Source organism: Emydura macquarii, unplaced genomic scaffold, assembly GCF_026122565.2.
Source record: "Emydura macquarii macquarii isolate MOO-44397 ecotype Brisbane River unplaced genomic scaffold, CSIRO-AGI_Emac_v2 contig_1253, whole genome shotgun sequence".
NCBI classification, from domain to species: Eukaryota; Metazoa; Chordata; order Testudines; family Chelidae; genus Emydura; species Emydura macquarii.
In genome coordinates, this window is record NW_027131390.1 from 99,279,348 (window position 1) to 99,291,847 (window position 12,500).

The following is a 12,500-nucleotide window of genomic DNA, read 5'->3' on the forward strand; positions in this document are numbered from 1 at the left end:
CTAACCTGTATATCACAGGCCATTAAACTTCACCCAGTTACTCCTGTACTGAACCCTGTGACTAAAGCATATCTTCCAGAAATGCATCCAGTCTTGCTGTGAAGACCCCACAAGATGGAGAATCCACCACTTCCCTTGATAGTTTGTTCCAATGGTTCATCACTCTTATTGCTGAAAGATGCGTGTCTTGTTTCCCATTCGAATTTTTCTGGCTTCTGTTTTCAGACATTGGTTCTTAATATATAATGAAACCCAGCAAATTCAGGGGGAGCTTGTGCCTTTTTGGTTTTAATTTTTTATAACGTATGAAGACCCAGAGGACTGGGAGGGGACATTGGTCCATTGTTCGATGGTTAAGCCCCCTCACTGATGTGTGGGTTTTTTTGTTTTGTTACATTTTTGGTTTTTTTTTCTAATTTCTTCTTTGAATTTTGCCTGGCTTCTGCTTCTGATTTACAGTAGTGTTACTACCTTGCTCTTCAATAAATCTGGCTTAGGAAAGGGTAGTATTGGAGTCAAGATGCCAATAATTGGCTTGTGTCACAAAAAGCACCCTCATACATAGTTCCCTTTCAGGCAGTCTTAGTAGAGAAGCTTAAAGGATGAATGGCTAATGGAAGCTGAATTGCCTAAAAGTAGCTATTTCTTGAGTTATGGATTAAGGCAAGGTGGTAAGGAAAGATAGGAAAAGCTCATATTACTGTACATGCAGTGCTTATTCTGGGGATACATATAGGGCTTCAGTCTGCAGGGCTCTGTCCGACAACTTTCAAGATAAAGATAAGGGTGGAATCAAATTCTACACACAGGCTCTATCTGAAGTCACCCATGGCCTCATGTATAGATCCAAGGTCAGAAACTGTCATTTTATGCTGATGTGAAGTTGGGTCACCGGTTTAGTTCTCCATACTCCAAAGTTGTGGAAACACTATGAACGTGCATGCTCCATGCCCACGTGGACTGTCACCACGGTTTGTGGTGTGTGTGTATTCCAGAGGTAGTGCAAAAGAGTCCCAGATTTGAACCTCTTGTTCCCCCCTCCATCTGACCCTGCCTCATCTTTTGTATCCTCTTTTTCATTATTTATAGTCATCTATGGTCAAATTTCCAGCCAGCCTTTGTAACTGCAAGATTTGGGTGCACCGCACTGCAGTTGTGCATGCAAATAGCCACTTTTATGCACAGTTCTGGATTTGCCCATCCAATTCTTATGCCTGTGCGCACATAAATTTTATGCCCTTGTGCACACAGATGGATGAACAAGAACAAGATCAGAGGTTAGGACTGAACTCTTAGTCCTTTAACTGTCAAAGGAAGAAAGGCATTCTCTTTCATGGCGTGGAGAGGGAGAATGATAAAATTTGCAATGTTTTTTGTTGTAACTGAAATCATTATTTGTTTGTTTTTGTTTGTTTTAAATTTTCCCTTCAGTTTCATGTCAGACACGATAATCCAAGACCTGATTGCTGCCCGGCTGGTGTTACCAAACAGAATCACAATTCCATTGAAAAAGAACATGAAAATTTCCCAACTGCGATTCCCTATCCCATATGTGAGTTTTCAGTGCTGGATGACATAATACATTGGCACACAATCAACTGAACATGCTATGGCTGAGGCTGGGGATAAATGAGTTGTGTACATAGCAGTCTAATGCATCAACCTCTAAACTCTGGGAACTAGGATTGTTGTCACAAGTTTGGTTGCCTTGGACAAGACCCCAGTTGACATTGTCCAGCTAACAAAACTGTTTGAAGCATGATAGCAGGCATCTGCTCAGATGGTTCAGATTGAAAATACAAATTACTGCAATATTGAATTGTGGTGCGGTGCCCCAACTTTAGGGGAAGCCTGCTCATACGTTATATAATACCAACCAATGTTCCTCTCCCATTCACGTCTATTAAAATGGAATGAAGTCAGCTCAAAGTTGCAGACAAAACCTGAGCAAATGCTGCTAAAGATGCTGGATATTGAATGCTATGGCAGTAGTTGATGGGGGTGGGGGTAGAGAGAAACGATATTTGCCTATCTTGGGTATTTCTAGTGTACCCATCACAATAATGTCTAGATACTTTTATTCTCTGACCCCACATTGGGTTATATTGTAGCAGTATATCTTCTACAGAGTCATGTTCTGATCTTCATATGGTATCCCGCATATGTTAAAGTTACAAAAGCAGCTATTGGACAACTGTTCCTCTTGGCCTTTGTATATTCTGTATGTACAGTAAATAAGGCTTGTTTAAGAGATGAGTCAGTGATCTCCCTTACCAGGTTAAAGCTTTAGATAATGAAGGAATATGATAAATCTTCACTTTGTGCTTGATTTGTACATTAACCCAGCAATTCTTAAGATATTTGGATTTATCTGATAATGCTTTGAAAGAGCTTAAGTAACAGGTAGGAAGGCGTAAAATCACAAATCTTTCTACTAAATAAAATCTTACAAAAATTCGTCCAAAACATTGTCAAATGCAAATCTCTCTCAAATATACTAGATGTTGGGTGAGTGAGGAAAAATGAACAGATATATGGCTGTTTTCCACCTACATTTAATCACCAGATGAAAGGTGAGTGGCCACCTCTACAACTAACCAAAAATATCATACCATCATGCCTTACCAATGGATGCTATTTTTGTCCTTTCAGGCTCTGGCCCTGTCGAGGAGGAACACTTCCTGAGAGGTCTGAGTATGCTCACTTCCCTGTGAAGTCAGTGGGAACTGAGGAACTCAGTTCCTTGCAGGATTGGGTTCTTATTTATAATTGGGTGTGGTGTGTAGTGTAACGTAAACCAGAGGCCTTTCCTATCCAGTTATAACCATATGGAGATAGCCTGTTAGATTGTGCTTCTGTATAAGCTGCCCTCCTATAAGTAAATGAAATTACATATTAAAGATGTTTCCTGTTTTACATCTGTTATGTAAAATGTTCTGCATCAAAATACAATGACAGCTAAATGATGATTGGAATCAACACCTGAAATAGCTATTTTAAGAGGCAATGTGTCGTAATTATCAAGAGGCCTGTGTTTTCAGGTTGATCTATGATGGCTTGTTTTGTTTAGGGAGTAGTAAAAGTTCATCTGCTAGAAGCTGAAAACCTTGTCCAGAAAGACCACTTCGGGGGGAAGTCTGACCCTTATGCTATTCTTCGAGTTGGCTTGGCCCAGTTCCGAAGCAAGACCATTCAACGAAATCTTAATCCCATCTGGAATGAAATATATGAGGTATTGAATCTATTGATCTTTCTAACTATATGAAGTTGTAGTGGTTGTTTGTATGGATTTATACTTGCTTTGGGCATTTTTCTTCTGTCCTTCAATAAATGCTTGGGAAGTATTGGGGGCACTTTTTTTCCAGGACGTGGAGGAAGCAAGCAAGGGCGCAGCCATTTTAGACTTGATTCTGACCAACAAGGAGGAATTGGTAATGAATCTAAAGCTGGAAGGCAATTTCAGTGGAAGTAATCATGAAGTGATAGATTTCATTATTCTAAGGCAAGGAAGGAGTGAGGGCAGCAAAATCAGGACATTGCACTTCATAAAAAGCAGACTTTGACAGACTCAGAGAACTGGTATGTAAGGTCCCATGGGAAGAAAATCTAAGGGAAAAAGGAGTTCAGGAGAGCTGGCAGTTTCTCAAGGGACAGTATTATAGGCACAACTGCAAACTATTCTGATGTGAAGAAAAGAGAGGAAGAATAGTAAGAGGCCAGTATATGGCTCCATTAGGAACTCTTTAATGACCTGAAAATTAAAAAGGAATCCTACAAAGTGGAAACATGGACAGATTGCTAAGGAGGAGTACAGAAGACTAGCACAAGTATGTAGGGACAAAATCAAAAAGGTTAAGGCACAAAACAAGTTACAGCTAGCGAGAGACATAAAAGGCAATAAGAGGTTCTTTAAATACGTTAGGAGTAAGAGAAAGACAAAGGGAAGTGTAGGCCCTTTACTTAGCGGGGAAGAAGTGCTAATAATCAATGACATCAAGAATGTTGAGGTGTTTAATGCCTATTTTGTTTCTCTTAACTGCTTTGTCTGCATTTTCTCAATATAAAAAAGTTAGAGGTGACCACATACTTAGGAGGTGGAATGCAAGCCAAAATAGGGAAAGAAAAAGCTAGACCATATTGATAAGATAGCTGAATTCAAGTTGATAGGGCCTGATGAAATTCATCCTAGGATACTTAAACTAGCTGGTTCCCAGATTGCTTCATTCGCAATTATCTTTGAGAATTCATGGAGGACTGCTGAGAAGGACTGACGAAGGACGAACATAGTACCTCTCTTTTAAAACGGGTGCAAAAAAAATCTGGAATCTTATAGGCCAGTCAGCCTAACTTTGATACCTGGAAAGATAGTGGAACACATTATTGAATAATCAGTTTGCAAGCACCTAGAGGATAATAGGGTTATAAAGAATGGCCCATATGGATTTGTCAAGAACAAATCATGCCAAACCAACCTAGTTTCTTTCTTTGATCTTTTGGCCTAGTGAATAAGGGGAAGCAGTAGATGTGATATATCTTGATTTTAGTAAGGCTTTAGACACAGTCCCATATGTCCTTCTAAGCAAATCAGGGAAGTGTGGTCTAGATGAAATTACTACAAAGTGGGTGCACAACCAGTTGAAAAATGGTACTGAAAGAGTAGTTATCAGTGGCTTCCACTCATACAGGGAGTAGTACATATCTAGTAGGGTCCTACGCTGGTCAGTTCTGAGTCTAGTACTAATCAATATTTCCATTAATGAGTTGGACAATGTTGATAACGTGATATAATTGTGAAAAAGCCTAACAATCTAGGGTGTATTAACAGGAGTGTCATGTGTAAGACATGAGAGGTAATTGTGCTCCTCTACTCAGCACTGGTGAGGCCTCAAATGGAGAACTGTGTCCAAATCTGGGCACTGCACTTTAAGAAAGATGTGGACAAATTGCAGAGTCCAGAGGAGAGTAACAAAAATTGATGAAAGGTTTAGGAAACCTGACCTATGAGGAAAGGTTAAACACTGGGCATGCTGAGTCTTCAGAAGAGAAGACTGATGGGAGGGACCTGATAATCATCTTCAAATATGTTAAGGGCTATTAGAGAGAGGATGGGAATCGATGATTCTCAGTGTTCACTGAAAGTAGGGGAAGTAGCAGTGGGGTTAATCTGCAGCAAGGGAGATTTAGGCTAGATATAAAGAAACCCTTTCTAACTATAAGGGTCGTTGAGCGCTGGAATCAGTTTCCAAGGGAGGTTGTAGAATCCCAATTCCTGGATATTTTAAAGAACCTTTTAGGCAAACACTTGTCAGGGATGCTCTAGGTTTACTTGGTCCTGCCTCAGTGCATGGTGTTGGTCTTGACGATTTCTCGAGGCCCCTTCCAGCCGTACATTTCTATGATTCTGTGATTCCCCTGGCCTAATTGTGTTGGAGCAGATACACCCTAGTTAACTGATCAGTTCAGTTAGTAACATAAAAATAGTGTATCTTGGGAACCCGTTAATCAAATGAGCTGATATTTGCCCTGCAAACTTAATCCCGGTCTCTGAACTGACACATCACATTTCAAGCTGATCTGAGTATATGTGAATTTTAGACAAGATGCAAAATTCAGCTTTAAATGTCAACCATATTGCAACCTTACTTATAGTTGTCCCAAAATGGAAAGCTTGTTGATTCTGCTCTGTACACTTGCTGGCTATCTCTCCTTCTGTTCTTGTAAACATGGCATAATAGTGTCCCCAGGTAACATCTTCTGTCAACTATGACTTAAGCCAGTGGTTCTCAACCAGGGATACATGTACCCCTGCAAGTACACAGGTTTTCGGGGGGAGGTGCATTAACTCATCTAAATATTTGCCTAGTTTTACAACAGGCTATATAAAAATCACTAGCGATGTCAGTACATGCTAAAGTTTCATACAGACAATGACTTGTTTATACTGCTCTATATATTATACCCTGAAATGTAAGTATAATATTTATATTCCAATTGATTTATTTTATAATTACATGGTAAAAATGAGAAAGTAAGCAATTTTTCAGTAATCGCATGCTGTGACACTTCTATTTTTGTCTGATTTTGTAAGCAAGTAGTTTTTAAGTGAGGTGAAACTGGGGGTATGCAAGACAAATCAGACTCCTGAAAGGGGTACAGTAGTCTGGATAGGTTGAGAGCCATTGACTTAAGCCAATCCCTAACCAAAAAAAAAAAAATCATGCTTATGCTGATCCTGCATTAGCGTAGAACCAAGTGCTGTTATTAAGGTGAGCTGCTTTGTCTGTGTTTTCTCAGTATACCGTGGGAAGTGCTGCATTCTTATCAATAGCCTGAGGTTGTTAAGAAGGTGGCATGTGAATATTTGTCCGCAAATCCTATAATTATTCTTTTCCTACAGTTTGTTGTTCATGAAGTGCCTGGCCAGGACTTAGAAGTGGACTTGTATGATGAAGATCCAGATAAAGATGACTTTCTGGGCAGGTGATACACATAATTTCTTTTTTTTCCCCTCTTCAATAGTACATGTATGTTCAATTTTTAAAAACCAATCCCTTGTAAGATTAAAGGCATAGATAGTTCAGTGGTGGTTGCTCAGTGAGATATGTAAATCTCATGAGAAACGCAGCTGCTGCTTGTAAAATAATGTGGGGGATGGAGCCTTCCTCCTCTAGGTTTCTAGTTCCAATCCATCCCAGACTAATTAGAATGAAGTCCCTACATTTCATAGAATCATAGGGTTAGAAGGGGCTGCAAGGGTCATCTAGTCTAACCCCCTGCCAAGATGCAGGATGTGTTGTATCTGAACCATCCAAGACAGATGGTTATCCAGCCTCCTTTTGAAAACTTCCTAGGAAGAAGCTTCCACAACCATCCGAGGTAGTCTGTTCCATTGTCCTAATGTTCTTCCAGTTAGGAAGCTTTTCCTGAGATTTAATCTAAATCTGCTATGCTATAGTTCAAACCCATTGCCACAACATTTGGATGTTGTCCTATCACTGATGCGTGTGAAACTAATGGGATGCTCTCAGTCAGGTTCCTAATGGAGAGGGGTCCCGGTCACACAGAAAAACACCTCAACTGGCACTTTGACCTTCCTTGAAGAGACCAAGACTCTGAAATGACCAGAAGCTAAAGGTCTGCCAGCTCTCTACATCAAGTGTGCCGGGCAAAGTTGCATTGCTACTTCCTGAGCTATATCCGTCCTGTGGATGGACAGGGTAGTCAATGTGGCACTCTTAGATGGCAAAACATTAGGGGAAGCTTTGCAGAAAACGGAGAAGAACCAAATCCCACCTGCCTAAGCATAGTACGTCAAAGCTGGCTTCTTAAGAAGAGGTGCTTCCATTTATGCAGCACTTCAAAGCGTACTACTCAATTTGCCGTCACCTAAAGATAGGATGCAACGTATGACAAAGACCCAACGTGAGATGTTTGTATTAATTTTGATTAAATAAATGGGCCCAAAGAATTAAAGGTATTAACATGAGCTTGTCACTGTCCAACATGCAACAGTATCAAACCAAGTTCAGGGTTCGGTATGCAGAGACCGTAGCCTGCTTACAACTATGGAAAACACACCATTACAAATGTTTGTAACCTTTTATTGAAGATACAGAAAGAAGGAAAAATCATTCAAGCATTTGAAATGGGAAGTATTAAGTAAGGGTGTTTTTTGTTTTTATTTTTAAACCATATCCCTTGTTCCCTTTCTCTTTAGCTGGATAGTTTGTAGAGGGAATCTCCCATGTTTGACAGTTTCTTAAATGGTACAGTATTAAAAATGGTAATCTCTGTCCTTTTAGGAAAAAGAGCAAGTTAGTTGACGTAGGCTGGAGCGGTTACTGCTGCTAAAGCCTGATCCCATTTGCTAGAAGACAAAACAAGGAGCACATGCGTGCGCACACAAGGTGGGGGGGAAAGAACATCAAAGAGAAACAACTTTTGTCTTTGGTGTTGACTTTCTCACTGCTGGAGAAACACAGGCAAGGCGCACAGTCCTTTATTAGCCACTCTGAGACCTTGCATCAGGCTGTTCAGGACATTGCTGTCAGCTGCCTTTCTGGTCACAGGTTTACAGCAGTGTTGCAAAATATACGGTCATTGCAGCTAATCCAGATTATTAGACAGGAGGGAAAAGGAGTGAGATAAAGAGAAGTCAGGTGAGGAAAGAACAGAACACACTGTCAGTGTCAGACAGAGAGTCTCACATCGCAGGTGGGGGTTGATATTTAGTCAGAGCCAGTTGGAGATGGCAATGTCATCCGGGCTCCTCTCTCTCATGGTCTGGTCAGCACATCTCTTAGGATCAGGACAATGAGGGCCCAACTGCATTATGGATAATGCCAGGGTTCCAGGAGACAGTGGGGATGGCCATGAAGGTAGAGCTCATTGCAGTGATTAGCAGACAGCTTTCTCTTCTGCTAATTTGCCTCTGAAAGGGAGTGATGTGTGGAATAGCCCATCCCCTTATTACTTAGTCTTCCAATTAGGCCTAATTTCTGACACACCAGTTCCACACTTTTCTTGTTTACCAGGCATGATCTTAGCAGAGTCCTTGAATTATATCAGTAGGCCTTTTTGTTTGTACTAATTGTCTGTCTCCCATTTGCACCTTTTTCCCATCAACATTTGTTGTAGATGGTGACATTTTATCAACTTCCACTCACTTTTTACAGTTGAGCTCACAATTAGAGTAAATGTGTGGGTCCAATTGTTAATACAGAGGGATACACAAATTTATTCATGCAGGAAACTTAACACTGAGGGATTAATTTCTTTAGTCCAAATTCTGTTTCTAAACCTGCAGTTTTGTGATTTGATTACAATCAAATAACTCTGAGCACTAACAATGATGGGCCACCAAATTTGTGTGGAACGTAGGTAACAGATTAAAATAAGTGATGCCTGAAATGAGGGACATTTGAGTGATGTATTTCAAAGGTCCCTTCAGATGCATGTTAGTGTTTCAACAAGATGATGATGCATAAAAGGCAAGCACGTTCAGTTACATGTGCTAAGGGTAATGTGTAGCTCTTGTTCTGTACGTGAATCTAGATTTGTTTGGTGAAACAATGAAATCCATCTCTTGTCCATAATTAAATATATGCTGTTCATCTAAACATACAGTGTCACAATACCCATTACTACATGTTCACTTTTTGTCTTGCAGCTTACTTATAAGCCTTGCTGATGTGATGAATGATGGAATTGTTGATGAGGTAAAGACTTGTGGTCTGTTTCTCCAAATGTTAATGTGGCTACTGTTTATAGTATGGATCTTGCACATTCAGTGACGTTTCTGCACACTTGCAAATTGTTAGTTATTTTAGCAATTTTATTACGGGAAAGAGAAGTGAGAGCTGATTACTCTTGCTCATAAAACTTGAAATACCCAAAGGGATGGCTTTACAATTAAATTGGTAACGTCTGCCAAGACAGTACAAATTCAAATGACTCTGAAGTGCTATTTTGCATTTGTGTTGCATAGGCACAGTGTCCTGAATGTTTTTGTCTAAGTCTCTAAATACATTTTAGTTAAAAATTTCTTCCTGGGGGAAGAAACAATAAATTTTACTATTACACTTTTAGTTCTGGAATCTAGCACAATGCAGAGATTCCTGCTCCCCAATTTCCAGAATTTTTTCTTGTTAGTATTTAGTTCCAGATGATGATCAGTATCTTATTTAATATGTTAAAGTTTCGAGTCTGTTTCTAAATACACTTTAGTAGGTCAGTTTATGCATAAAAAATCAAGCTCAGAGTGCAATTTAAATTGGCTTTTGTACATAATTCACAGTATGATTGTGACACAGAATGTTTCTGCAAACAGATTGTTCTTTTATTCTCTTCACTTAGTGGTTTCCCTTAAATAAGACTGCAAGGGGACATGTGCATTTAAAACTTGAGTGGTTTTCATTGGTAACTGACCAAGAAAAACTACATGAGGTGAGTTTTGTTTTGTTTTTTAATTTGTTTAAGGCATTCAGACATGATATATCACAGTCTGATATTACTCTGCAAAGGAGCCTATGAACCAAACTATGAACCAGAAGTAAATCTACTTGGAGCTTATATTCGTTTGACAGAGCTTAGATATGAACTTTGCCCAAGACTGAATGTATTTTTCTCAAGAGAGCCCATCTGTAATTCCTGACTAGGTTAAAATAAGGAAAATGTTGCAACCCTTCTTTCTTTTTAAAAAAGTTAGTATTTAAAAGCAGTGTCCCAAAGAATGATCTTTCTCTTCCTCCTGCTTCCTTCTACCACACCCAAATCATTTATGGTACCACAGCACATAGCATAAACCAACTTCCAACAGAGAAACTAGTTTGGGGCTGTGGCTATAGAACACTGTAGTACTCTTTTACTGAGCCAGTTTGCATCAGACTCATTTTTAAAAGTATTCCCTCATGCCACAATTCAACCAAAGTGCTTAAGCACATGCTTAAATTCCATTGAAGTCGATGGGACTTTATACATTGTTGAATAGGGATAGACTTGTGCCCATGTATAAAGTTAAGCACATGTTTATGTGCCTTGTTGAATGAGGCTCTGTTCTCCAGCAAAGAAATTGCATAGCACTGTGGTCATGACATTGAAGACTAAACCTTAATCAGCCACGCCATGTACGTTTTTTTTGAGAAGTTGAGTCATTTTGAACCATTCAGCTTCATTTTAAGTTGTGTTAAAGATAGTATTACAATTACAATTAGAGACATGCTACACATCTTAAAACTTACATTACCATTGACTAGATCGTGTTATCTCACTAATGTATTTTGTGCCTAACGTTTTTAAATAATGCACATGGAAAATCTGACAAGGAAAGATATATCCGGATAATGTGGACTGCAAGTTGATAGATGTGCAAACATAGAGAACAAAACCTCACCTGCTGGCTCTGGAGCCATATTCTTATGCTAATCCAAATCTTGATGACATGGCAATGAATGAATGATAGAAGTCACTCCAGTTGCATTTGGCTTTTGGCCACATCCAGTTTCTCCCTAGTCATTGGTTTCATCAGTCTACAGTTGCCTGACCAAATGGCGTTTGTTCCAAGTTATAATTTGTGCACGCAAATTCATATTTCTCACCTCCACTCTGCATGTGGGTGTGGATCTAACTGTGTGTGAAACCAGTCTTGCTCCCACTGACTTCAGTGACAAATAGCACGCATTGATTTGAATGGGAGCAGGATTGGTGCGCACAGTGCTGTAGTTTCTAGTCATGTGACCTCAATCCTCATTGACCAGTTAGACATTGAGTTGCATGCCCTTAAATGCCAGGTTTTAGAAGCAAGTTGAGAAGCTGTTTGTCTGGCAACTCATGTATCAGTAGGTACCCTGTGCATTTGTGCTGTATCATGATTTTGTCCTTGATTTTTTGTTGCTGTTGTTGCTATTTACAGGATAAGAATGGTCTAGCCACAGCATTGCTAATAGTCTATTTGGACAGTGCTTGCAACCTTCCGGTAAGTATAGAAGTAACAAGCAGCCTTTATTTCTAACTTAAAAAAAACCAAACACTAACTATTTTAAAATATATTCTTCACTGATACAGAAAAATCTCTTTGAATACTCAAATGGCGAGTACGACGCAAAGAAGTTCAAAAACCAAAAATACCTCAAGGTAAATACATGTATTTTCTTAACACCACATAAAACCACATGCTTCATTACACAATATTTAACAGCTTGGGCTCATCTCCACTAAAGGAAAATATTTCAACCATGTCAGGAATCGGAGTCTGCATATCCACTTTTCTCTATATCAGTGGGCCAGAGCCAAGAGCCATCCCTTGTATAACTCCATTAGCTCTACCAATGGATACGGCCAGCTGCTTTTCTGCAATTTTGTTTTAATGCTGTGTGAGGGAGTGTGAAACAATAAAATATTCGACTACATTCTAAAACACAAAACCCACAAAACCATTCTTGCACAATAAGAGAATCCAGCCATTGGACTAATTCCTGCCCTCATCTCTACTACTCTAAGTCTTTCTTCTTTGATGGAATCCTTTCAATTCAGTCTCTGTGAACTTCCATCTTTCCAAAATGGGCTGAGGGACATCTTCCCTATTCTCAGAAATGGTCACCAGCTTCCCACCCACTTTAGAATCTAGCATAACACCTTTATCTTAGTGGTTAGAGGAGTTTCCAAAGCTACCCTACCACATTCAGCTCCTCCTACCTCCCTTCAGGTCATTCCCTGTACCCCTCATATATTGTATTTGTTTTTATTGTGATACAAGTGGTGTGTGTCTGTAAAGCACCTAGCTGCCTCTTAGCTTTATGTAATCAGACCAGGACACATCTCATCAACTATACCCAATTACTCTTCTTTCAAACCAATTGTACATCCATCCCACAATCTTGGGTTAATCCCGTTTCTGATTGGTTGGCCTCAGAAGTGCTGAGTTTCACAACATAGACTATAATCTTTCTACATTACTGTGCCTATTGGATTAAATCCTACTTCCTTTCAGGCTCACCCCCATA

At 39.6% G+C, this 12,500-nt stretch overlaps 1 protein-coding gene across 3 annotated transcripts in view; it reads left to right on the forward strand.

Annotated features, from left to right (window-relative positions):
* The window catches only part of ESYT3 (extended synaptotagmin 3), a 61,591-nt gene that overhangs the window by 35,121 nt on the left and 13,970 nt on the right, over positions 1-12,500 (forward strand). For all 3 annotated transcript variants that reach the window (XM_067549574.1, XM_067549573.1, XM_067549572.1), the window contains exons 8-14: positions 1,432-1,552; positions 3,071-3,232; positions 6,398-6,480; positions 9,170-9,218; positions 9,856-9,945; positions 11,411-11,473; positions 11,563-11,631. In XM_067549574.1, the coding sequence (XP_067405675.1) occupies positions 1,432-1,552; positions 3,071-3,232; positions 6,398-6,480; positions 9,170-9,218; positions 9,856-9,945; positions 11,411-11,473; positions 11,563-11,631 (637 nt within the window). The remainder of the gene's footprint in view (positions 1-1,431; positions 1,553-3,070; positions 3,233-6,397; positions 6,481-9,169; positions 9,219-9,855; positions 9,946-11,410; positions 11,474-11,562; positions 11,632-12,500) is intronic.